Raw genomic sequence first — 27,548 nt, forward strand, 5'->3', positions numbered from 1 at the left:
CCAAGATAAGTTAGAACATACACACTTTTAAAATTGGTATTTATTTAAATTCTTACCCAATAGTCTTCATCAATTATTTTAACAAAATAAAAACTCTCATCACAAAAAAAAGCTATTTTCAATGAAATGTGGAAGAAATAAACATATTTGTTAAGTCAGAAAGAGGAAGCTGAGTTGGCTGAATCAACACAGGAATAAAAATGTGTATAAAGATTCTTCAAGGAGAAAACTTACTCAAGAAAAACACAGCTCCTTAGGAGGCTATAATATCAAACTTCATGGGATCCAGCTGACAGGGACTACAATAAAAGTCTAAATTAACTCTGAGAAGTTCAACAGAAATTTGCAAACCTATATGAAATAGGAAAAAAATAGGCTATCTTCTAAGTTATAAAGGTTTCCACATTCTTCAGAAGTTACGTAGATTACAGATATTCAAGAAAAACAACTTTGTAATATTATTTAGTAAATCCTTAACACAGTCTATAAAACTGTTAATATAAGAGAAATCTGAAAGGGAAAACTACATCGCTCACATACATTATACTCAGTTTACTTACAGATTTACTGTCATCATTACTTGATGTTGGATCTTTATAGCTGGAACCAGGTAATGCTGGAAAATCTTCGTTGTGTATTGAGAAGTCCTGGGATTGCTCATTTGCTGGTTTTGTTACCATTCCAACTATGTAATAAAAATAATCCAGAGAATTGCAATTAATATTTATGATATTTTGCTAAAAATTATAAAAAGTTAACTTGCCTCATAATACACTAAAAGGGTTTTTATTTTTCCCTGAAAGCATACTTCAAAATGTTAGTATTCAGTTAGTACTCAATATATAAAATAAAGGGAAATAAGTGGTAATCCTGTAATTATAATCTTATGTCTTATATAGAGACACTTATAACATAATTTGATATTGGTAATAACTATTAATGTTTGTTTTAAAAACCTGCTTTATTTAAATACTTGATTAGCTATTATAAATACCAGTTCACTGTCAAATACAAATGAACAAAATAAAATTTAAAAGAACATGTCAGTATTCTACCTGAAAGTGACTTACAGAGTAAGCAAATTGCTATCAATTAATAAACAACTCCGTATTATTTCAGATTTTCTTGGACTCCATGTAATAGATGCAAAACATACAAAACTGGGAAGTAATCCTCCCACTATACTTGGCATTAGTCAGGCCCTTATTGGAGAACAATATCCAGTTTGGGACTCCACAATTCAAGGACAATATGGAGAAACTAGAGATGGTCCAAGGAGAGCAACAGGAATGATTAAAGGGATGAAAAAATGGACCTATGAGGAAAGGTTAAACACATTAGAGTCTGAACTGAGAATCAAGTAGCTCGGTACTTAACTTCCAGAGCAGATCATTTTTTGTTATTTTTGGAAGAGTGATTTGGAAACTTTAGAATATGAACAATAAAATTTTCTCTTCTTCATATACTGTTATTTGTACTCATTCTAGAAGGCATAGAAATCATTCTTAGATGAAAATGGGAAAAAGTCATAACAGTGATGAAATGATTCAAGTTCACTGTTACCTGCTGCTGATCTCTATCAGGTTCTCCCAAAAGGAAAACAACTATGTAAAAGATAAAAAGACTATGGCTACACTGCAGTCATACAATTTAATGTCTAAATTGTTACTGCACACATTTCAAGCCCTCTCTTCTTTTCATTTAACTTCTATTAGTCAAAGTTCTTACTACATACAGTAAAATGGGTTACTTTAATGGTGACTGTTCTTACTAGATACAGTAAAATGGGTTACTTTAATGGTGACTGAGAGGCTACATAAACTACACATGACCCATGAGCTCTCATGACCCATGAGTTCTCAATATGAGGCAATTTTTTCTCCCACATACATATCAATTATGGAGACATCTGTGGTTGTCACAATGGGGAAAGGGTAGGAAGTAGGGGTTGCCACTGGCATGCAGTAGGCAGAGGCCAGGGATGTTGCAAACTATTCTATAACACATAGGACAGCCCCTCATTTACAAGGAATTATCTGACCCAAATGTCAATAGTGTAGAGGTTAAGAAACTCGGGAAAAATCTTTACTGTATGTCAATCATTATTAATTACTAGGAATGTTTTCCTTTAAAAAATGTGTGATGAATTAATGAGAGGCAGATCATAAAATAATTATTAAGGTATATTAAGGTAGAACTACCAGAAGAAAATTAACTCTTGAATACCGATGAGGACTTCCTTCTAGAGTTTCTGTACAAGCTAAGCTAAGTTTTCCCATTTAACTTTGCTATTATGGTATTCTGGGAGGAAAAAGCACTTTGGGTCTATCAACTCTGACAAATTACACTACTCTGATTAGGAAACATACATATATGCACATGTATATGTGTAATGTGTATGCAATGGAAAGTTTCCATTGGCCATCATTAAAAAGCTTAGTTACCATAAGGAGCTCTTCCAGCCAAAGGGTTTATTAATGGAGTTGGGTTACCACTTCCTTCCCTTCTGTTTCGGTCTGCTAATGCTGGAAAATCTGAAAGGTCCAATCCTGTCACATTTTCGCTTCCATCTAAATAATAAGAGGGAAAAATATTTATTGATTCAACAAACATGTTAAAGAGATTATTAAAGACCAACCATAATATAATTTGATGACAGTGGCTTCTTCCTAAATAATGCACAGCACTGTACTAGGTATATGTAGGTGCACAATAAATACTTGTGTACTGATATCACATAAAAGAATTTCATGAACAATTCAGCAAAGCCAAATATAACTAACACAATAAAAATTCCAATCTTAGAGACTGAAGGTAGAGAGAAGGAGTAAGATGGTACATTATTTTCCCTGTGAAAGGTGGTACTGTAAAGTTAGAGCTTGTTAGCTACCAAGAGAAAGAGTGTTTGTGATATAATTACTCTTTTCATTATATTCGAAAGCAGAGCTTATGCCTGAAATGCTTGGAGTCTCACAGGTGTGAAAGTGACAGTGCCTCCTGTAAATGATCAGAATTGTATCTGAGGCACAGGCCGTGGAATCAGAAGCCCTAAGGACTTGTCCTGTGGTCTACTGGTCCCATACACAACTGTGTATGCACGTGTGTGTGCATGGGCATTTTGCAGTTGGGGTATAAGCAGGGTAGCATAAGCAGGGTGTAAGTAGGGTTCCCACGTCTGTTTGTTGAATGCCTGAGAAACATGGGAATATGATATAAAGACCAAGAGTTCGTATTACCTATTACACAGTAGGCGCTCAATAAATATATATTAATTGAATAAAATTTATTTTTGTTCATTTTAACTTTTTAAAAACTCATTGCTTTCTTTTACAGATTAAAATTTAACCCAACATTTATTCCTGGCTTTTTTTAATCATCCTTTTGATTTCTTAACTTTTATTATTCTGTAATTCTCACAATCTCGTATTCCTAATTTTTTAAGAATTTTATTTTCTACCTCAGTTTTAGCCTGCACTATAGCTTTCTAAAATCTTTCATATGGTTTTCGTGATCATTTTCACTTTATTTTGCCCCTTTTCCACTTCATTTCAATTTTCCCCTGAGTTTCATAATTAGAATTCTCAGGAAACAATAACCCCTATTATCTCCAGATTACTTTGTTGATAGAAAAACAATTTTTTCTCCAAGGTTCATAATTAGAAGATTTTAATTTTGATTTTTTCTCCAAGTTTCATAATTAGAAGAGTCTCGGGAAAAACCTATTATCTCAGGACTGCTTTGTTGATAGAAAAACAATACACTCTATTAACATTCCAAGTTAGAATTTAAACTTAAGAAAGATAAAGTTATTCATACTCATCATTTTAAAAGAAATTACAGTTTATGAATTTTAAATTTTGGTAAGATAACAGAAATTAACAAATTGTAGTTTCAATCTACACAGTAATCTACCTTCAATTATTTGTTAGACATTAACTACAAATTCCAAATACATATATTAACTTTTAAAACACATCTTCAGGTTCTCAGAGATGAAATTTAAATTGCCATGTGTTATATGAGGATAGTTTTTACTAAGAAAAAGACAAACAGTTAATAAACCCCCAAAATTGTATTTTTAGGGAAAGACTTAGAAACAATTTTTCTGTTGTGACATAAAGTTAGTTAAAACTGAAATTTAAAAATAATTCTAAAATTTATAGAAGTGTGTAAAACTATAGTTTGGAATATAAGTTGGTATTGTCGGTTACTTTATTGTCCATTAAAAAAGTCGCCTTAAACTATGAAATGCAGCCTGACTCCAGAGATATCAAAATATGAAATGTACATTTTAGAAACAATGGGATATGGTACTTCATATTCTTTTTACACCTTGAACACAAAACTGTAACTTTCAAATGCAAAAACTTGAAATTTTAACATCACATTTCATCAATCCATGTTGCGATAACTGTAAAAAAATAAAAGCCCAGAATCACAAATGACATTTTATTGCTAAATCGTCTCTCATGCTTCCACATAGGCTCCACTTCACTGATCATTTTTTCACCTTTTACTTCCTTTACATACATTTCTCTCTCAACAATTGTATTCACTTTGGCTCCTATGACTGTAACAACATCCTTTATTTCCTTTCATAGGAGGCCAGGTGGAAGAGGGTGAAATCTGAAGCAGAAGGGGCAACAAAGCCTCCTGTTTAGGCTAAAGTAGCTGATAAAGAGAAATAAACCAACAGACTAGGAATTCTTTTCTGTCAAAATCAGAATTGGTTTTCCATGTAATTATTTTTTTAATTTTACACTGGACAAAATTTTTTGTCCAGTTTTAATTTAAAGCCGGACAAAAATTCATAAAGGTTAAATGCCAAAATTAGTATTAAAACTATTAAGAAAAAACTGTCACTGCTCCATGTAATTTTAAAGATTTCTCCAATCTGGATCTCTCTAGCCAGAATGCCAAACCACCCAATCTAGTTTAGACTGTGGTGACAGCACTGAGGATAGGAAAAGCTTGTGAAGTAGAAAAGATTCTGGAGCATAAACACAGACTAAGTTAATGTTTGGGCTCCTCCAGGTATTAAGGAAATAATATTGATGTTATAACGTTATGCTATTATCATGCCAAGTGAAAAATATATGTAAATATCTCTTAACTATTCATTGAATTAAACCCTATTCCTGTCAAATTCTCACCAAAATAACACATTTAAAAATCCTATAATATTTTAAGACCAGTATGTTGAATTGCTTTATATTTCAAAGATCTACCATATTTTTTATAGGGTACTAGCTCCAGAATAAGCTTACCTGTTCCATTAAAAATGTTACTTGATAAGGAGTTATTCATTCCAAATGCCTGATTCCTGTTCATTCCAAATCCAGACATACTGGGTACATAGAAAATAATTTTAGATATACAGTAAGAACACTAACTTGCAGATGAAGATAAACAAAAGTGTATACTTTTGATCTCCTCATATAAAACACCATGTTTTAAAACAAGTATTAATTTTGTTTTTCTGAGTTTACGTCTTTAATTTTATTAAAAAATTTCCTTAAGTCCTTCCATGAACAGAGAACCAAACATCTTACACAGGTAAATTAAAATACAAAAAACAAAGAATTTACATATCAGCCTTGAGGAAAACAGAGGTTAAGGGTACTGTTTAGTGTTCTCAGAAAGCCAACTTACTGGATATACTGGCAAAACTAACTTCAAAACTATGCAGTTTAGTGTAAGACCTTGTTCCAGAATACTTGTTTTTCTTCCATGACTGGTAAAGTGTACTACTGTTACTGTCCATAAAAGATCTTTTTTTCATACAGTCTGTTTCCCTCTTAGAACAGGTACTTCTCATGAACAAAGTCCATGTGATATTCAACGTTGCATCCTCTGCCCTTAGTGTTCAGGAGGATATAATAGGCACTCAATAAATGTTTAGTTGACCCGAGTTAAATGGTGCTTTTCTTTAACCGAATCCAGTGTTCTAAACACAATCCTTCTTATCTAAATGTAGTTTACCTTTCAGCTACTTAAGCGGAAAAAACTTTCTGTTGTGTCCTCAATGTACAATTGGTTACTTGATAAATAGTTACAAATGCCTCCTATTTTTGCACATGCCCAATAAACATGAGGGAAAAAATGAGACTAAACTTAAAGCAAGGCCAGAAGTAATTAAGAATTTCAAAAGAATTAATGCCAATTCTACAATGAAAGTATAAATTTTTATCATCAAATAGTCTGATAAAAGTGTATTAGTGTTCTGAGCAGGATTAAAATATTTGAAGATAACAGGTTTGTGTTTTTCTCACCTATGTCTATAAAACTATGACCAAACAATATTTTCATAAAACATGTAACTGTGCAACGAAACTTTAGAGATGAATAGGAAAGCCAATAGAAATTTTTGTTTAATAGCATGTTGAAACTGCTGATGATATAGGAATCCTCAAACACTAAGTAAGTACTAGGAGATGAAAACATACTATAATAAATACAATTTATCAGTAGCAATAAGCAGGGTTTTATAGAACCAAGTTTCATTGATAATTTACAAAATATTTTTTTTTAAAATTAAAATGTAAAAAAATGACAAAATTTAAATATACATTCAATGAACAATATTATAAGAATGCAGAAAGATGTGATAAAGCCCAAGAAGTAATATAATTAGGAAGCTATCAAGGAAGCTATAAGCTATATATGAGAATTTTGATAATCCTTTATAAATAATAACTTTTAAAAATTAGAACAGCAGTAAAATTATGAAAAAAATGCTCTTAAGTCTGAATAAAAGAATTGAAGCTTATGAGATGAAAATTAAACAGAAAATGTGCTAATAACCTATTTTAGTTCAGATTTTACAAGTACCGGATAAAAGTGATGTAACTGTATATAATGATAGCAACACCAAGGTCCTCTTTTCCCCAGGAATTCCCCATTTTTAAAAAATTGGCAAACTTAAATGCTACTTTGGCAAGAAAAAAGCTTTATATTATAGATATAACTCTCATATAAATTATCTAAACAGCTAAAAAAATATAATGGATAACTGGTCTTCATATTGTTATTATTTGTGTAATAGTATATGCAATGGATAGTACAAAAAAGGTATGAATAGGTACAAGCTCACCTTTTTGTTTTAAATCGCAGGATACAACAATTTTCAAATACTTAGAATTAGTCTTAAAAAGCCTTTGGTCACTAAGTCTCCAAAATAAGCACAAAACTGAATTTTGTCAACAAGGTACTTAACCAAAGTATAAATGAAGTAAGGCAGTAATAGTCAAACATGTCCTATTCGTAAGTCTGGAATTCTTAATGCATAGGTGATCAGCCTCATTTAATAAGAGAAAAAAACATACCCACAAAAATTTGCCTGGTGGTAACCTAAGAACAATCCTCTTCTAATAGCAACAACAAAAACCTTCAATGTGCTTTCTAAAACCAAACTGGTTTTCAAAAGAACGTGTCTTTAGTTTGGGGAGATGAAAGTTGTGAAGTGTTAAAAGAAAGAGAATCTCTGGTCATAAATATATGATGAAACACACTTACGAGAAAGAAGCCACAACTCAAGAACAAGAACAGAATGTTGAATATGAAAAGGCAAATTTGAAAATACGGAGAAAGACAATTATACACAGTATCAATAAACATCTTACCTGTTCACAGTAAAAGGCTGTCGAGAAGGCTGCTGCTTTGGCATACATATTATGCTTGGCGAGCTTCTGTTGGGGCTACCTAACCCTGAACTGCTCATGCTATTTGTCCTGCTAGGAATTCCAATGCCCTGACCAACCTGGGAGTGGTTCATCATATTCCTAGGATTCATAGGCAAAATACCCCTGAAAAAGAAGTCCATTATGCTAAATAAGCTCTCTACAATTACTCATTAAAAGTCTGTAAAAAATCAACTGGCCTAATCCTAGAATTTCAAGTACAGTTTCAAATTGCATTGTTGATTTTTATTTATTTTATTCTTTTGTCCAGTCATCCCAGCTCTTAAAAATAAAAGCCAAAGTAAAACCAACAAGAAAGAGCAAATTATAATGGAACTAATATATGGCGATATCTAAGATGAAAGAACTACTATGACTATGACATAAAATAATACAGATGTATTTCACACATATATTAGAATAATTTCATTCCAAATGTATGTCATTCTACATTCTTCATAACAATGAGTCATCCCTATGCAATTTGTTTTTATTTTATTTTCACTAGAGCAATGGATGTGTGGCGAGGAAGCAATGATCAGAATTATCTAAGGATTGATTCTAAATTCCACAGCCTCCTTTGAAGAAGAGAGGTGGCTTCTGAATAGGCCCCAACACCACCCCACCCCGCCCTGCCCTCGGGCTGGTTAATCTTTGATACCCACCAGTTGACAACCAGTATGCTAGGTGCAGAATAAAACATCTTACACTAGACTTAAAATTTTGGAATGAAATGAGCAGAGGGCATCAACTTTTCCTCAGTGAAAGGCTCTGAACCATTTAGTTACCTTATGAAAAAACTTTGGCCTGCTTAGTCTACAAAGATATACTTTAAGAAATATTCCGGTCCATCAATAAATACCTGCTTGGAGATGGAGGCGTGTGAAGTGACATTGTTGGTACCCCTGTTGTTGGCGTGACGTGGCTCGGTAACTGAGTGCCTTGTGATAAGCTGCGATTTAACTGAGGGGTATTGTTGCTCATCCCCCTCATTGGAAGGCCTAGTGCACCTATTAAAAAAATTCAGAAGAAGGAAATTCATTGCCATCAGGAATGAAATTGTTATCCATCTTCTGGAGTTGGTAATTTAAAACATTTAAAAATTACCTAACATGCTATATGCAAATTTTAAATGGATATATTCAATTCATTCCAAATGGATTCTGATTTTAACAAAAATAATGCTCTAGTCTGAAATTTAGTATTATAAATGGAGATTGCTTTCATACTGCTTTCTTTTCATATTCCTATTTTACAATAAACTATGTCAATGACTGTAATAAATTAAGTGACTTATGTTCAATGAAAACAATTTATACAAATATGCCTAAGAAATTTGCAATCATGTGTTTTTGTTTTAAATCTTAACTGAAGTACAGACATTTAACCCCACTTTGTTGAAGTTTAACTTTTTATATGATCCTGTTAAAATGCATTTAAGAAAAAGTCTCTTTACCACTATTTATATATACACATTGATACATCTCAACATTAGTTTTTACAAACACAACATACGATGTAACTAAAAACTCAACCTGATATAGCTATGAGACAAAAATTTTAAACATTTAAAAAAAATTTCAAAGTATAATCGCCTTCTATTTTTCTAGTAGTATTCCTTGGACCAGATGCAAGGATGTGTTTCGATAGGTGTATTTTTAAAGACTAGTGAGGGTTTACTATTCAGATATGAAAACATTAAAAAATTAACCAATTGGGATAAACTTATATGACATATTTCCTATGTTTTATTAATATAAAATATAAATAATTATTTTCTTAATGATTCAGAATAATTGCCATGGATATCTTCTTATGAGCCAGATGTCTATTCCCCCTTTTATACCTCAAAGTAAGTTTTGTTGTCACTGTATCTGCCTATAAATGAATGCCTCCTTGCCTCCATCTTCCTGTCCCACGCTTTTTCATGTTTTCTGTTTCTTTGCTATGAATGGCACATTAGTCAACCATGCTTACTCTAAACTACAAGTTAAATCCAAGTGATAAGATGGAGTGAGAGGCAATGAGTGAGCAGATAACTTTGCATTAGGGATTTCAAGTGACTTTCCCCCTCCCTGCTTTTGGTCTAATTTCACATTAAAAAAATCATAATAAACTGCATATTTGGAAACTGTGACCTTCAAAAAATTGGAATATATGTGTATGTGTGTGTGCATATATTTATATAATGTATATATAATGTTCTGAAAGTTTCCATCAAATATCTTCGCAAATTTTACCTTCATACATAACTATGTACGGCCTTCTAATGTAAGGATACCAGTGGATTACAAAGATTTCACTGGAACCTGCTGGCCTCAGTACTCAGCTAGTAGCCTAACTTTGCTTCTCAACTGAGTGAAGCCAATGTACTCAATATAGCTCCCATAGTCTATGTGTACTCTTTTCACTCTTGTTCCATTAAGACCCAACTTTGGTTCTGCATTTCTGTAAGTCGCATGAAGAGAAATGGCCTAGATCATACGTTGGTTTAGCCACTATATATATATGTCTGATCAGTATGAGTTTTGCAATCATGATTATACCACTGGCTGTAGCCACTTTCTCTGAATCTGGGACAAAATAAGGAAGAACAAAAGATTAAAAAATTGATTTATAAAAGATCTCTTCAGAAGAAATCAGTCTTTTCATTCTTTCAAGCACATAGTTTTTCCCTATAACCACCAGATGTTCTGGATAATGAACCACATCACTCACTCAAAAAACATTTACTGAGTGCCTGTTATGTGTTAAGCACAATGCTAGCTACTGGGAATACAGCAGTGAACAAGATAGAAAAAAGGCTCCCATCTTTGGGGAGCTTATGTTCTTTTCCCCAAACACATGTCATCCTGAAGTCAGTTATAGCTGTAAATTTCACACAGGAATGTTTTTCTCACAGTGACCAACCACCAAGAAATATACAATTTTAGAGCCAGAAGGGACCTGTAAGATCACTTAGCCCAAAGTTTACATCTTACAGATGAGGAATATAAGCCTCAGAGAAGTTAACTTCTCCAAGGTGACAAAAAGAACCAAGACTAAAGCTTACAGCCCTTTGGGAAGCCCAATATAATGCTAAATTAGCACCCTTGTGAGTGCCTAGTAATTTTAACACCTCTTATGTATTGTTTTTTTCCTCTTGCTTTCATTTTTTGAGTGTTTACTTTTCTTCAAACTTTTTCAAATCCTTCACCTCCTGTCACTTTCCTCCATTTTCTTTCTCCTCTTCTCTATACCTGTTAAGTTTTCTTTCCTCTAGTTTTACTTTTCCTTTCCTTTTCATTCTTTACACCTTCACTATAAATATGCACTTTCCAAATATCTAGTACCCTTAGGCTTCACGAATTATTCTATGCTGTATTATGAAAATGTATAACTTCAGAAACATTTTAGAGATTGGAGATTATCTGAGCATTAGCAAAAAATTTTAGCGAAGGAAATAAGAATGGGTAAGATTATATAGTCAATTAGGGATTAGCAAATGAATTAATTTACAGTGCTGAGAGTGGAGGAAGACTATGAAATAAATGGAAAGATTAGCATTTACTTTTATTTTTCCTTCAATATGGTTCATTTAATAAAAACAGCTAATAAAAATGTCTGAGTTGCATTTTAAACTAGGTAGGTACAAAAAGCAAGAGCAGAAAGGAGTCCATCAATTTCAAACTGGATCATCAACCCTTGAATACTTGAGTAATATTAAATTCAATTTAAAAATCAAATTCCTTTAAAACATAAAGAATTAATATCACTGAACAGGGATATGCCAAGATTTACTTTCAGGAAACAAAATACACCAAGTCATTAAATTTGAGTTACTTGAGTCAAATTATAACTAGATTAGGGTTAGGGGAGGGAAAATTCACTTTTACTAGTATAATCAGAAAAAATCCACAAAAACATCATCTCTAAAATAATTATGCCAAGAAGACATGTAAGCTGGAAAAAACAGCTCATAATTTTTTTGGCATAAAGTAATTACAGGGGCAAATATAAATATGTATGCATGAGCTTCTATACTGGGAGGGCAGTAGAATTAAAATTTATCAAGCACCTAATAACCATATGTCAAGCAGTATGCTACTTCATCTCCTTTCTTCCTTGTAACAATCCTACAGAGAAAGTAATTAACCACTTTTTACAGAACAGGGATAACAGCATAAACAACAATAACAAAAACTGTTAAAAAGAAGTTTGAAAGGTTCTAAAACTGTTCTGAATCAAATTTTTCTTTCATTTTGACAAATTGATAATAAAGAGTAATACAATATTAAGAAGCATATATGAACATATTCTAAATACAAAGCTACTTATGTGGCAGAGTGCTAAAAAAAAAAAAAAAAAAATCAAAGAATGCCCTGGCTGGCGTAGCTCACTGGATTGAGTGCGGGCTTCGAACCAAAGCATCCCAGGTTCGATTCCCAGTCAGGGCACATGCCTGGGTTGCAGGCCACAGCCCCCAGCAACCGCACATTGATGTCTTTCTCTCTCTCTCTTACTCCTTCCCTTCCCTCTCTAAAAATAAAATAAATAAAAATCTAAAAAAAATCAAAGAATAAATTCTTTTTAAAAATAAGTTTATTTTAAATCATTTTATTGTTGTTCAATTACCGTTGTCCGTATTTTCTCCCCACCCCTCCCCCCTCCAAACCCACCTCTCTCCCTTGCCTCCACCCTCCCCCTCGGTTTTAAACATATGGAATGCTTCACAAATTTGCATGTCATCCTTGCGCAGGGGCCATGCTCATCTTCTCTGTATCGTTCCAATGTTAGTCTATGTGCTGCCGAAGCGAGCACTAAATGAATTCTTTATTAATCACTTTTCAGAACTCCAAAAGTATATGAGCTCAGAAATATTTCCATGAATTATTTCCACTGCACAAACTGATTAAAAAAACACCTCTTAAATACTTATGGCAAGATAGGTCATGCTTTTATTCAAGATTTTGCCAAAGATAAATGATATACTAGAATACAAGCTATAAGGAAAAAATTCAATTACAGCAACCAAATCTTTGAATATTCGTATTTTAAGTCTCCTGAAATCTGTCTTAAGGAGGCAGGAAATCCCTAATTGATACAAGAGGGCCTCAGTGTCCTCCTTTCCATTCCCAAAGAAACTACTTCCCCTAGTAACTCATTTGTGCTACACACACTAACAAGGGATAATAACTATCTTCTTACCTACAACCTGTCTTTCATTTAGCCAATTAATCTTCCCTGTAATATTATTTCATTATGCAATTTTCTTCATTAAATTCAAAAGAGTTTAGAGACAAGAAATTCCAGAGATCATCATTCAACTAAGTTATAGCTGGAGATCATCCAACAAAGTTATAGATGAAAAACTAACACCAAGCACTAAGTGACTTGCCCAAAACCAAAAGTAATGAATAAAAATAATGATCCAATTTCTTGACTCCTATTTCTATCTCTTTTTTCAACCAATCACTTTCTATTTCTTAAATACAGCAGTTGCTAACTTTTGCATCAACTGGGTAACTTCAATATCTGGGTCCCATGCTCAGAAACTGTGACTTAGTCTGGGTCTGAGAAATTCATAGACAGTAGGATTTTAAGAACTCTCCAGGTTTTTCTAGAGGTGCAGTCAGGGTTGAGAACAACTCTTCTATAGTATTAAATCCCATCACAGTTTAGTCTTGAAAATTCTGTCAAGTCCAAAAGGATTCTTCTAATCTTTATTTCATTTTCCACCCAGTTTTACTGAGACATAACTGACACCTAACTCTTCGAATCTCAGTTAATATACTCACCCCAATATATCTGTTCTTTACATAACACATGTGACACAATCTTCTTCCTTCTTTTTCAATCCCTTCCCCAGCTCTGCCCCTGAAACTTTTATCACATCTTTCTCCCCACCTAGAATATTTTCCCTTCTCTTATTCTACAGAGATACAAAAGAATATTTTAAAAATTAAAACTGCTATAATTGAGGTGTTTACATGCAGTATATGTATGATATGCTTGGATTTATACATGAAGAACCATTAACTCAGACTAATTCAGTGAAGGTTAAATGGATATATGGATCAGAAAATGTATCCTGGACCTGGCCAGGTGGCTCATTTGGTTGAGGCACTGTCCCGAATATCAAAAGGTTTGAGGCTGGATTCCTGGTCAGGGAGCACAGGAGAGGCAACTGATCAATGTTTTTCACATCAGTCTTTCTCTCTCCCCCACTCCCCCTTCTTCCCTTTCTCCTGAATCAATAAACATATCAAGTAAGGATTTAAGAAAAAGAAAATGTTTTCTGGAGGAGATAATACATGAATTAAATAATGCAGGAGACCTAGCCAGTAGGTCTCCCACCGGTATTTGGTGGTGATGATGAGAAGTTACATGGATAAACAGACTGCAACAGGTCATTCTGAGAGAACAGCAAGATATATGAAAATGAGGATTAAGTAACATGACTGGAGGAAGAGTACGCTTGCTTGGGTGTCTCAAGATGTACGGGACAAGAAGCAAGGATGGAACTAACTGGCTTCAACATCCTCTATAACTTATAACCAACTGTAAGAAGTTGCTTTGTTAGCACTAGCTTAGAGTCAGCTGAGAGTCTTAGACAGCATTCAGCTGATCTTGACAGCAGCCATCACTCTATCTGTGGAACAGATGTGTGAAACTCCTATGTATACTTTGCAACCCTCCTCAAGCTAAGTGTCCACATGGATTAGTGGCACCCATTCACCAAGTAATACAGGCCTCAAACCTTAGAAATCATCTTCAATCACTTTCTTTCACATCCCACAACACAAAATCGTATCAGCTCTATCACCAAAATATTCCAAATCTGACCACTTCCCAACACCTCCACCACTCATCCACACCGTTCTATTTTTATTGCTTGAACTACTACAGCAATAGCTTTGTCTCCTGTCATCACTTATTCCTTTTCCTCTACGCAGTCCATTTTCTACATAGCCAAGTCATCTTTTAAAACTGAAACTGATCCTAAAATCTTTTCCATCACACTTAGACTATATTCAAATTCTTTACCAAATCTTTACAAGAGCCTATGATCTGACACTTGCTACTCCATTAACCTTCTACTGACTTTGATCATTACACCGGACTTCTCACGTTTCCTTTAACACATTAAGTTCATTTTTACATTCTCATGAGTAAGAACTTTTGCATTTACCATTGTCTGCACCTAAAAAGCTCCCTCTCAGATCTTTCCAAGGACTTCCCCTTTTCAACATACAGGTTTCCACTCAAATATTACCTCCTTAGAGATTGTCTCTTTGCCTGATCTATATAAATTAATCCCATCCACTCATACATTAACCAGACTTAATTTTTGTTAGTACTTATTACCAGAATCGTATTTACTTGTCTATATGCTTATTCTGTCTTTCTCCATTTAAATATAAAATCCATGAGAGCAGGAACTGTTATTTGCCATACCTTTTAATCTCGGAATAATACTTCACTCATGGTAGGCATTCAATAAATAACACAGTAAATCCTATTGTAATGCCTTAATCAGTAGATTCTTGGAATCTGTGGATTTAACATATATAGTTTCTACTACATACAAATGGCCCTCTAGGGTCATGACATTCAGTAAGTACTTTGCAGCACACATGTTTCAAATAAACTCAAATAAACTGCTGTCCTCAATTCATGTTCACACAGTTACACTTACAACCTAATATATTCCAGGGTCTACTATTTACTATCTATATAACCTTGAGCAAGTACCTTATCCTCTCGGTGGTCTGTTGTGAAAATTAAATGAGTTAATTCATTTAATATACTTAAAATAGCACCTGACACTCAGTAAATACTCATAACTATTAGCTTGAGGATGGGGGCAAGAAAGTGAAACAGGTATATGGCTAGAAAGTCGACAGGTTGTGCCTAAAGGTAAAGATAAAATAAGATAGTCTAATAAAGTGACAGTCTTCATCAGAAAATTGCTGTTTTCTGAGGGAAAACTATATGCTATAGCTGGGTTCTTGAACCTGGAAAGTAGCAAAGATCTTGAACTATGAAGACTATACCTCTTAGCCGAGACCAATGTGGAATAGGTTTCCTTAATAAACTAGAATATGCCCAAATACAGGGTATGCCAGAAGTAACACCTGCTTGAGTGTGGTTGGTAGGGTAGTAATATGGGTGTAGTAATTTATAGTTTTAATTTGAACATTTCACCTAAAATGTCATATAATGTGCTTGAGCATGATATTGTTATGTTACAGAATTACATGCTTATGATTTTGTTGATAAAAAAGGGATGTTATTTGCGTGGACCATGTATATCCTATTCCATGGATGTTGTTCACACTACTAAAATAACGTTACCCATTTTTTCACAGAGAGCCAATGTCAAAAATGACCCCAACTATAAATCCTTTCATGATCATTCTCCAAGATATGATTACTCCTGACTTTGAAACATCCACTGAATTTTGTACCTCTTCCTCTACTTTGTTGTAATGTAATGTGTACTTATCCTACTACATTATATGTAGGAACTGTATCTTCCTCACAATTCAACAAACATTTACTGAGTGTCTGCCATGTTGAGAACTGAGGATACAAAAGCAATGAAGACATACAATAAATAAATGCAGTAATACCACAGTAGTATGTATACTACACGGAGATGGCATAAAAGAGAATGATCTCTTCTACCATGCATCTATATTATCTAGCATGATATAATATATATGGTAGGCACACAGTAGGTACCTTGTTAAACTCATTCCTACCTCCTTTTTGAGGCTTTCCTGTATCATTGCAGCTTACTGTGCTTTTCTCTCCAAGTTCCTGAATACAAGATTCTAAGTCTGTCCATATGATTCAACATACCTTTTAACCTATGTATTAGCATTATAGGCTGTTATTTAATATTTTATATACAAACGTCTTGACTTCCCCAACTGTAACATGTGCTTCTTGAGAGCATGAACTCTCACAGCATTCAGTGTTAATTCAAGTACTTATTAGACGGTCCTCTAATTTCCTGAAGCTACCAAAATGTACCACTTGTCTAATTACATCATTCATAACATCATCTGAACCAACTACATTTTGGTTCTTTACAATAAGTAGCTTTCACATAGGTGTGCTTAAAGCAGAGGACCAAAAGGATGTTGAAAGCATGAGACTCTGCCACTGCTCTCAAGCTAGGGCTCACATCCCATAAAGACAAGTTTATTTCCTTTCCCAGCAAGAGGCCTAGGTCCTCTGAGAATTCAGATACTAGTATGTAATAATGGATTCATCCAGATAGCTAGTTTACCTATGTGTCTTTACGATAACAGGCATATAGGAAACACTCAATAAACAGCAGTTTCCTTTTTCTCCAATCCTCCAAAGCTCTTATGTTGGTAAGTAAGGAAAAGTCACTCCAGCTATACTGACACTAATTTCAGTGTGCTGAATATCCAGAAGAAATTAATTCCAATCTAGTAGACAGCTTCAGGGAGACCAGGCATCCCGAAACCTGTAAGGTATACCTAGAATCTTATGCACACACTCAAAGAACGTAGAGAGCGTCATGCAACTTGAATACAAGATTCCGTTTACTGGCTTCTATAGTTATCATTTGTTGCACAGTATTCACATGAACTCCAGGATAAAAAGTAACTTACATGCTTGGATACACTCATACTGTGATCATCCAAGAAGGATAAAAAGTAACTTGCATGCTTGAATATACTCATACCTGTGATCCAGAATCTTCTGGGTACCCTTTGTACTATGTAATCACTTCCACACAAATATGCCAGACTGTAAGCTTTAGCAGTTCTGTATCTACTCCAAAAAGAACTCCTTCCCTTTTTTAATTTCAATGAGCCTCAGTTTTAGAGCAAGCACTCTTTCCTTACCTATAATCTCTCTCTAATCATTACGAACACAATAACAGATAGTAGACCTCCATTTTAAGAGCACAAATTCCTACCAAATTTTGTCAGTCTGAATACAGAGTTAATGGTGGTACTCAATACACTTGGGAGGCAAAAGAATTTTCAGTTCTATCAAGATCAATGCAAATTACAATTAACTGACAACAGACTAGCATCACAAATATACTCCTACCTACTTATTCTATCTCCCCATCCTTTTATTAGGTCAGTCCCTGAAGTTTTATTATTCTGACTAACTTATACTATTAAAACCTTGGCCTTCAAGCCCCATATAGTAGCCTCTGCACCCCTCACTAATGAGGTACACATTCAGACTACTTACTAGCTAAATAATTTATTTAGCCCTTTTGGGTCTATCTTAACTGACAGAGACCGCAAATCCAGGCCCTGTCCTCTTTCACTACTTGTAACCTCTAAATCTATATGCTGGCAAGGAATAATTGTACCCTGACTTGAAATACTTTAGTATGTGGTAATCTAAGGTTCAATTTTTCTGTAGGCTAATACCCACAGTGTCAAAAGAGTGAGCCATGCATTAAAAAATGCTGCTTCAGCAATACTATAGTAATATAGCCATTTAATACACTAATCTCCAATGAGAAATACTTGTTATGTATGACTTTTTAAACTAATAAGTACCTTAAAACAGGGGCCCCCAACCTCCGAGATGCGAACCGGTATTGGTCCGGGCCTATTAGGAACTAGGCTCAGCAGGAGGAGAGCTTAAATGTAATGCACTTGAATCATCCAGAGACCACCCCCAACCCTGGTCCGAGGAAAAATTGTCTTCCACAAAACTGGTCCCTAGTGCCGAAAAGGTTGGGGACCACTGACTTAAAATATATTTTCTGATAAAAATAACTTGGCTCATTTATCAATATTTGCATATCCTTACAATCAGCATAATCATTTACACAAATTAAGAAGTCAATAAATGTCCATCATTACCTATAAATAACTATATTTAAAACCTAAACCATTCCACATCTTAGCCCAATTACAATTTCACATTTATAGGTTAAAAAGTTAGATCAGATTTTTAAAGTTCATATAACTGATTATATTATAAAATAACTGCCATTCTTCATAAAATAACCTTAGCTTCTCAAACATAATTTTCCTCAATCTATATCTACTTATTGCTGTAAAAACTTGTGGATTTAAAAAAAAAGAAGCAAAAGTATGTTTTTCTAAGTTACTCTACAGACACAAAGGGTAGCTTTAAAAATAACTAGGTATTGCCAGTGACAGGGTTATCAGAAAGGTGAAAGTAGTATGTTTCATACTAAAATACAGGCTGAAAAAAACAAATTACTACCTACTAATATTCCCCCAACAACTAGGATGAACACTTGTGAATAAGCAACACCTTTTCTAATGTAATAAAAAAGCTTTTAAAATGTTCTCCACTTAGAGGAACATTGCTAATATCTATAAGCAATTAATAATTATATTTACTAATTACCAATTAACATTGTGTTTCATAAGCAAGAGAAAGGCTACTAGAGAAAGAGAAAAAATTAGATGTAAACTGTATTTTTAACAGAAACACTTTCTTCCCCTCACTAAACTTCAAAACAAGTTTTCTAATAATATTCTGATACCTAACAAAACTTTGCTTTTTATTATACTAGGAAAGAGTTTCAAATTAAAGAAATGATTTTTATTTGAAGCTAGTTAGGATAACTTGGTCATCAGATTGTCTCCTCTATTATTATTCTGTAATCTATGCTGGGACTTACAGTCATTTTAACACACCCATTAACAAATAAGAGATGAGCAATCTCTGGTACTAACAGAGACAAAATATTATTAATATAGAACAGTGTGGAAAATTAATTTTAAAAAATAGGAAGATTTTATCATTGAGATTTATACGTGATATACTTTTTATACTTTTACGTGATAGAACTAGCATTTATTGAGCGCTTACTATGCGCCAGGCACTGTGCTAAGCGCTATAAAAGTATTATAATACTTAAAAAAGAAATAAAATCTTGTATATGGAGAAAGTATTAAACTACAAGTAACAAACACAGATTCTATACCTAGACTGAACTAAAGTAAAAGAAGAAATATTTGCTAAACAAAGAGAATATTTGACAAACTGCTAAGTAAATGGGCTCACATTATTAAAAAGGCCAAAATCCAGAAACAACCTAGTCAACTAACCAACAAATTTTAAAAACTCTTTAACTTCCTCTAGTTGAAAACAGAGAGGATGTCTATTTTTAATTTGTTTAGCAAATAATTCTTTAAAATTACTACAGAGAAACACAGATATAAAAAATGCAGAAATATATTTTAATCCATTCTGTATCTCAATAGTAACATATTTTGAATGAGAAAGGTCTGAAATGAGGTTTTGCTTTGTAAGTGAAGTAAGAAAAACTAAAAATTAAATATCTTTCCTTTTAAACCCTAGAATAAATCCACAAGGGCAGCACTGATTGCTCTCAGTTATTTTTCTCTTTAAATAAAGTATTCCATAATAAATACAAAATTCTTACTTTGTTGCCCGTATAAACTTGCCCCAAACTGAGACAGCTGACCTGATGTAGATGGTGATGCCAGCATCTAGAAACAAATTAATTATATTAGAGCATAAAGAAAGTACACAGAACATTGCATTTATACATTACAAATCTGTGCAATACATCATAATATGCAAGTTGAAGCCACATTTCTTATTCTTCAGAAAAACATAAATACTACATAATAAAGTCATAATTGGATGAAATCAATCTATGCAAATAAAATGAAATTTTATCACTACAAAAGTTTTTTTCTGAGTTATTCTAAGTGAAACTATAGCAGAATCACTATTTCATTTTAAAACAAACTAGGCTAGCAAAAACATGACAGTATCTAAAAAAGTCAGTCACTACCTTCATAAGTGAAATTCCTTATGTCTTAGATAATATACTAACCTATATTCTAAATTTAGCTTATCAAAGTTTAAATTAATATTACCTAAATGGAAGAGTTTTGTAAGAATAATTCATGGCCTGTATGTACAAACTGATGTGTATCAATTTAATAAAAAAAAACAAAACTTACATACAACCATATAAGTGGAGCTGACACAATACCAAATAACAAATTGTGTGTGTGTGTGTAAATGTGTACTGTCTACTACTAGTGAGTGCTGTGAATTTCATGACACTTATATACAATATAATGACTCTCGGCTTATTGCATCATCTTCTTTTTTCCCCTAGTAGAATTAAATTCTGTTAAGGCATATTCCATTCATCAAACATTCATCAAACATGCTATGTTTAATTTTTATTTCCTTATAGAATACCACTGTATGTGCCAGTGCTATACACAAAGTAGATACTTAAACTTAGTAAATAAAAATGTGTACAGGTAAGTCCATGTTTACGTGTCTTATATTAAGCAACCATCAAAATATCTGAAATAAATGAGGCATGGGCTATATCATCAAATGGATAATAATCTTGTGAAAGAAGAAAATGAATTACACAATTAATTATATTCTAAGGCACACCATGGCAAATGCTCCAAAAGAAGTTAAAAGTATTACCAGAAGAAAATAATACTAAACAAGGGGGAGGTAACAGAAATACTTTGTAGAATGAGAACATCTTATATGAATACAGATGAGTGGTCTTCCAGGCTGAGAATACATAGTGAGGGTAAATGTGATAAAAGTTAGTGACATGATTAGAATACAAACAAAACAAGAAATATTAATGACTGGACAATACAGTAATTAAAGGAAAGGTGACTGGGTCACCCTCATGAGGCACAAAAGGGTGGGAAATAAAAGAGTATGTTGGGCCAAATGTAAAGGGTCTTCTTAAATGGCATACAAAAAATGGCTACCAACTATGGCAATAAAAAGAAAAAATATTAAGCAAGGACATGAAATAATCAAACCGTGCTTTAGAAAGATAATTCCAACAGCAAAAATGGATAGGAAAGGAAACATACTAAATTACAGAAGCAGAAGTGGGACTACAAAACAGAGGCATTCTGGCTGAAGAAGCAACAGTACTTGATGTTCCACTGAAATGACTGAGGTATATGGAAAAAGAGGCTGGTGAAGAATCACCACACAGAACTATCAGAGGTCACTCTGGTTTCCAGTGAAGAACTGGGGTGACACTGACCACATTAGGAAAAATGGGAGGAGAAAGTGTTACACAATAGAGGCTTTAACAGTACATATTTCATGTTATTTTTATGTCAAAATTTTGAGTTATTTTAATTATTCTAAAATTCAATAGTTTTTGTATAACTTTAGTTTCAAATTAGTAACACACATAAGACTTTTCTGACATAGAGCTAAGTTACTACTCTAAAACAGAAGTATTTAAATTTAGTAACAAATTTTCTTTAAAAAAGCATCAAACCTTACAAATATTCCCTTTCAAATCCAAAGGGTATTCAATATAAACAAACTGGGGGGGGGGGGGGAGGGAAGCATTTTATGTCTGATCAAGTCTTTTGTTAGGTGCAATGGTCATGACTGCTACCAAAAAAGTGGAAAAAATTTAAGCACGCTAAAGGTTAATTTCCAAGTGGCAATAACCAGATCAAAGAAAATGAATTAACAGATAGTGAAGTTTTAGTTGGTGACAAAAAGTAAAAGATTTATATGAAATGCTTAATATTTCTTACAAGAAATATTAGTGACTGGACAATACAGTAATTAAAGGAAAGGTGACTGGGTCACCCTCATGAGGCACAAAAGGGTGGGAAATAAAAGAGTATGTTGGGCCAAATGTAAAGGAATTATTAAAATGCAGGAAAGAGTATGATTTTCTGTTATCATTACAAGCTACAAATGAAAGTAAAAAGTACAATTGGTTCCAATGGCTTCAAATATAAGCTGTTGGTCAGCATGAATGCATGACTTGGAATGATCCACCAATGTAAACATTTTAGAATGCACCACTTAAAATTTTACTTTTCCCAGAAATTTATGTTTAATGAACAAATAAATCCTAAGAACAGACAATTCAGTCTATACTCCCATAAAGATTATACAGCCACAAGCGAGTTACGGGTATGACGTTATACGGGCCTCTCTCACCATTGGGAAGCACAGCATAAAGGTAGAGGCAGCATGGCTTCTTGGGTCAAGAACTTGAGGCCAATTAGCAGACATATTAAATATTATCATTTTCTCTATGTGTGAGTACATGAAAAAGGTTAGAAAACTGCTTTAAAGGAATATGAAAATAGTTTAATTTTTCAAAATATACACGTAAAGCACTGATTAGCTATACATACAAATTGGTGTTAAAATGACTGCCTCAAAATGTGTCAAAAGTGCAACTATGTAATTTCTTATAAAATCATTCCCAAATGTTATGCATTTTTAAACCCAAAAGAATGCTTCTTGAAATATGTCAGTGCTAAAAATAGATTTAAAACATGAAGGAATATGAATGGGCTAGAAATGGTATTTCTGAGGGCAAAGAAAATACATTATAAATGTACTCTGGCACAGCAACAACTACAATTCACAACAACAAAAAACCCAGAAAATTTACATACTTTAAACTGCTAGAAGTTAATAATATAAACTTTTTACAAAAATACAGAACTTTAGATCAAGAGACACATAGTAAGGAGTACAGCATTAAGTAGAAAGAGCCCAGTTTTGGAGTCTGAAAAAAATCTGGGACTGCATCCTGGTTCTGCCACTTACCTATGGGAGAGTCAAGTCTCTGTTCCCTTCCTGTAGGATGAAAATAACACTACCTACCTCATAAAGTTGAAGTGAAGATTAAAGAAGATAAGATATGGCACATAATACAGTAAGTTCAAGAAATGGTAGCAGCAGCTGCTAGTAATCTAGTCTTCCTCCCAAGGCAGGAATGTCATTAATAGCAGTCAGAGGGCACTTGGCCTTTTGGAGAATTTTTGGAATAGTACCCTAAATTTATATTAATTTTGCCTAAGAATCTAAAAGAAGAAGTTTATTATCACAAAATCCAGGTAAAATAAGGAGAACTTGTGTTCTTAGAGGGGGAAATGGTAGAAAAGATCAAATGTCACATAATTAGTAGAATGCTGAAACCAAAAAGGTTACTGTGTTTCCAGTCTATAACCATCTTAACAATTACACTCTTCATCATTTCTCAGTCTATAATATATACTGTAGTCAAACCAACAAGAAAAACCAGAAAGTGGCCAGAACTAGTAATGTGATTCAAGGTATTTCCTTGACCCAACAAAAAGCTCCTTTATCCTTTGTTTAATATACAGAATATGAAAGAAATGGACAGATTAGGAATTATTTTAAAAATTATTTCCAATTACTAGATAAAACTCTGAAATCTGTGACTGAAAAAAAAGTCTAAAAGTGCTTGTTTAAAAAAAAAATGTACATTTGAAAACTTAGAAGGTAAATCTGGCTCCAGCCAGCAATCTATAACAACAAAGTATTAGTTATTCTATCCCACTTGTGTTTCCCAATAGTGACCACCTCTCAAAATTGTTCCCTCCAATAAATGTACTTTCAATTATAAAACCTATTTCAAGAAACATTAAAATGAGTTTGGTCAAGAAATTATTGTCTACATATGTAATGACTTCAAAATACAATTAAGTTTTGTTAAATAAAACTTTCTTGAACATAAAAGCAATTAACAAATGAAATAAGTTTTTAAAAATTCATAGTATAATACACTAAAGGTATGGTGATAATACCTAGATTGTTTTTATCCCAGTAGAAACACAGTAAAGAAATATGACTTTCACTATAGCATATAACAGAAAAATAAAGAAAAAGGAAGTTCTAAATATAAATAGAATCTGAAGAGCATTTTAAAATTAAAAATAGTATGGTTAAAGAAAAATGAAACTGCTGAAATCAGAATGAAATGTGGCAAACAGATAACATTAGAAAGACCGAAAGAAGACAAGAACAAGGAAAGGAGCAGACAGAAAAGTAAGTCATAGGACCTGGTATCTTACGAATCAGATAACTAAAACAAATTATGAGTTTACTAGGTATTTCAAGTAATTTTGATTGAAACACTTTATTTTCAAAAAGAACACTTACTAAAAGAATACTGAAAGTCAATAATAATTGTCAATATTAATTGTATCAAACACTTATTCAAATTCTTTACTAAGAAAGTATGGAAATAAACATCTTTACATTATCTAAATGTTAGGTTAGAACCACCAAAGTACAAATTTACAGAAAGATATATAACTGATTCAAGGAATGTTCACATTTTTAAAGGTTCTTCATATGCACTCATAAAATGTTTCTATAAGGACTGTATTAATTGTATTTCCACAGCAGTTACTTCAATGCTCCCTCATAAATACTGGTTATTCATTCACTAAAAGAGAAACAAACTCCTTGCTAGTATGGTAAGAATAAAATGGTATATTCTGAATATAAATTATTATTAACAGTAGTATGCTATTGAGATAAAACACTTTGTCATCATTTTTATAGAAATATCAAAATTTAACATATCATTTTAACTCCCTTTGATTAATAGGTTTTTATCTTTAAACATTTAGTTTGAAAATTATGTGTATGTCAATGAATGTAAGAGAACATTCCCTTCAAATGATTTGACATTTCCAACTTCTTTAGCATACAGTCCGATTTATTGACATTTAACCCTGTAAGGTTATTATTGCTTTTATATAAAAATGACAGATTTGTATGCATTTGTTATTTTCTATTAAAAGGTTTAAAGGTGATTTTTGAGTTTTTTAGATAAATAATATCATCTGCAAATAAAGTTGTTATTTTTCAGTACCAACTTCCCCTTCCTTTCTTTAACAAAGACTCACTGAGAACCTACTATAGTCTATGCATTTTTATAAGTTATAGTAAGAACATAGCAGTAAGGTAGTTAAGCAAAGTCCTTGCCCTTGCCTTTGTCCTTAAATTCTAGTGGAGTAAATTGGACAATAAATAATTAATAAATAAGTACTTTCTGGAAGAGATAGGTGCTTTGATTATTAAAATGCAGGAAAGAATTTAGTAGGCTAAGTATACACAAGGTTACTTAGGAAGAGCGATTAGAGAGGTTCCTTGGATCATACTGTTATTTCAGTTTCTTAGAAATAACTGGATATATGGAGACAAAAGGAGAGAAGCATGTGAAGATTTGAAAAATCCAAGTACTATGGTCCTGAGATAGAAAGAATCCAAAGTGAATAGCCAACATTACTTCAGTATATAATGAAATACTAATCATGAATATGACAACAATAATGGTAATAGAAAGTATCCTTAATTTATACATTTTAATGAAATGCTGATTATTAACTGGCCTGAAAGAAACCCTGCTTGCCGTAATTACTACAGGCTAACACCAGTACAAAAACTAGTATGAAATCAAAATGGTTGTTCTTTGTCAAAATAAGGAAGTAGCCTACTCTTACCAGTTTTAAGAGTTTTTAAAAGTAATGAATAGATGTTACATTTCACGTATTTACAGCATATATTAAGAAAAGAAAAAGAGGTTCTTACAAGTTTGTCTTCTAAAATGATTATGCTTAAGAATCATCTGAGTGCACAAAAACTCAGACTATAAAGGCTGTTAGTAATTAAAACACAAATATATTTTTTAAAAATTCTAAGTTGCCTATGCTTTATTATACTCAGAGAGTTGTCTATTACATCTTATATGAATGCTTTTCATTTTCAATAAGGTCTCTATTAAGTATAATAAAAAAGAACTGAAGCTCATATCTGCCTATGATTTAATCTTTGAAAACATTTAAGTAATATATCCGTAATATTTACAAAACTATTTTTATATTTCAAAACAGCAAATTCAGCATTCTATAGAAAGACACATACTGTACAGGTGTATCTTGAAATAAAAGGTCTTAGAAAGTAAGACGCAGGCCTAAAGAAGTACATGGCAATTACTCAGGACACAATCTCATAAAGAACCGTTTCCTATATTCTTCTACAATCATGCATTTGACAAAGAAACAGTTACATTTTCTGCTCTATGAATAGGGTAAATCAGTGAACTGGTTGGTTTCTTTTGTTGTTTTGTTTTTTTTGATAATTGGTTTAAAGTTTACCTCAACCATTACTCAGTTTTCCTTATCATAAGTTACAATTTAAAATTATTTTTCACTGTTCCCAGAGGGAAAAAATGACAAAATTATCTGTCACTTATTTAGTATTTTTTAAATCTGTCCTTTTCAAAAGTTTTCTAAAGGACAAAATAATCTTTATTTGCAGATGATATACGTAACAACTTAAAGAGAATGAAACAGAATAATAATGGTATTATTATTCTGCTAAAAACCCAAGAGAATGAAACAGAATAATAATGGTATTATTATTCATATATCAGTGGAAAATTTATTTAATACTATCTGGCCTTCTAAAAGTTTTACATACAATTATTCATTCAATCCTTATAACCACCTATGAGTCATAAACTATTATTTCTATTTTATAGATGAGAATACAGAGACATGCAAAGACTGAGTAATCTGTCCAAAACGTACAGCTAGTAAATCATGTGGCTAAGATATAAGCTCATGTAGTATAGTAGGATTTACAGAGCCCATATTCCCAATCAACAAAGACTAGTGAAAGAATTTTGAATGGTAGTTATAAATATATATATAAAAAACTATTCTATAAAGTATTCTATATATCAGTAAAAACAATCAGAAAAATGTAATGGAAATGTCAACCATAAAACCCTACTTATTAAAAGGCATAAGGAACAGGAACAAAAAAAAAAAAACCAACATTCTTCAGAAAGAAGATAAAAATCAGTATAAATGTGCAATAGTCAAAAAACGTTTTTATAAAGGATGGGAAAGACCTTACCTGACACTAAGATGTGAAAATTGTCTATAAACTACAACTATGTTGCAGTTCTGCCACAGAATCAGTATGATAAATAAAACAAAAGAGTTAGTAACAGGCACAAGAATACATTAGAATATAATAAAGAAGAAATCTCAATTAGCC

The 27,548-nt window shown here is 32.7% G+C and overlaps 1 protein-coding gene and 1 non-coding gene across 3 annotated transcripts in view; both read right to left on the reverse strand.

The window, feature by feature from the left end:
* The window catches only part of CNOT2 (CCR4-NOT transcription complex subunit 2), a 107,401-nt gene that overhangs the window by 13,073 nt on the left and 66,780 nt on the right, over positions 1-27,548 (reverse strand). For both annotated transcript variants that reach the window (XM_045829954.1, XM_045829955.1), the window contains exons 4-9: positions 20,098-20,164; positions 8,542-8,689; positions 7,623-7,805; positions 5,268-5,347; positions 2,445-2,570; positions 561-685 (exon numbers count right to left, since the gene is read on the reverse strand). In XM_045829954.1, the coding sequence (XP_045685910.1) occupies positions 561-685; positions 2,445-2,570; positions 5,268-5,347; positions 7,623-7,805; positions 8,542-8,689; positions 20,098-20,164 (729 nt within the window). The remainder of the gene's footprint in view (positions 1-560; positions 686-2,444; positions 2,571-5,267; positions 5,348-7,622; positions 7,806-8,541; positions 8,690-20,097; positions 20,165-27,548) is intronic.
* LOC123813179 lies at positions 12,373-12,479 on the reverse strand. Its single transcript, XR_006784673.1, has one exon. It is a non-coding gene; the product is annotated as a U6 spliceosomal RNA (small nuclear RNA).

The sequence above is a fragment of the Phyllostomus hastatus genome, unplaced genomic scaffold, assembly GCF_019186645.2.
Source record: "Phyllostomus hastatus isolate PE091 unplaced genomic scaffold, TTU_PhHast_1.1 phas_scaffold_93, whole genome shotgun sequence".
In the NCBI taxonomy this organism is placed as follows: Eukaryota; Metazoa; Chordata; class Mammalia; order Chiroptera; family Phyllostomidae; genus Phyllostomus; species Phyllostomus hastatus.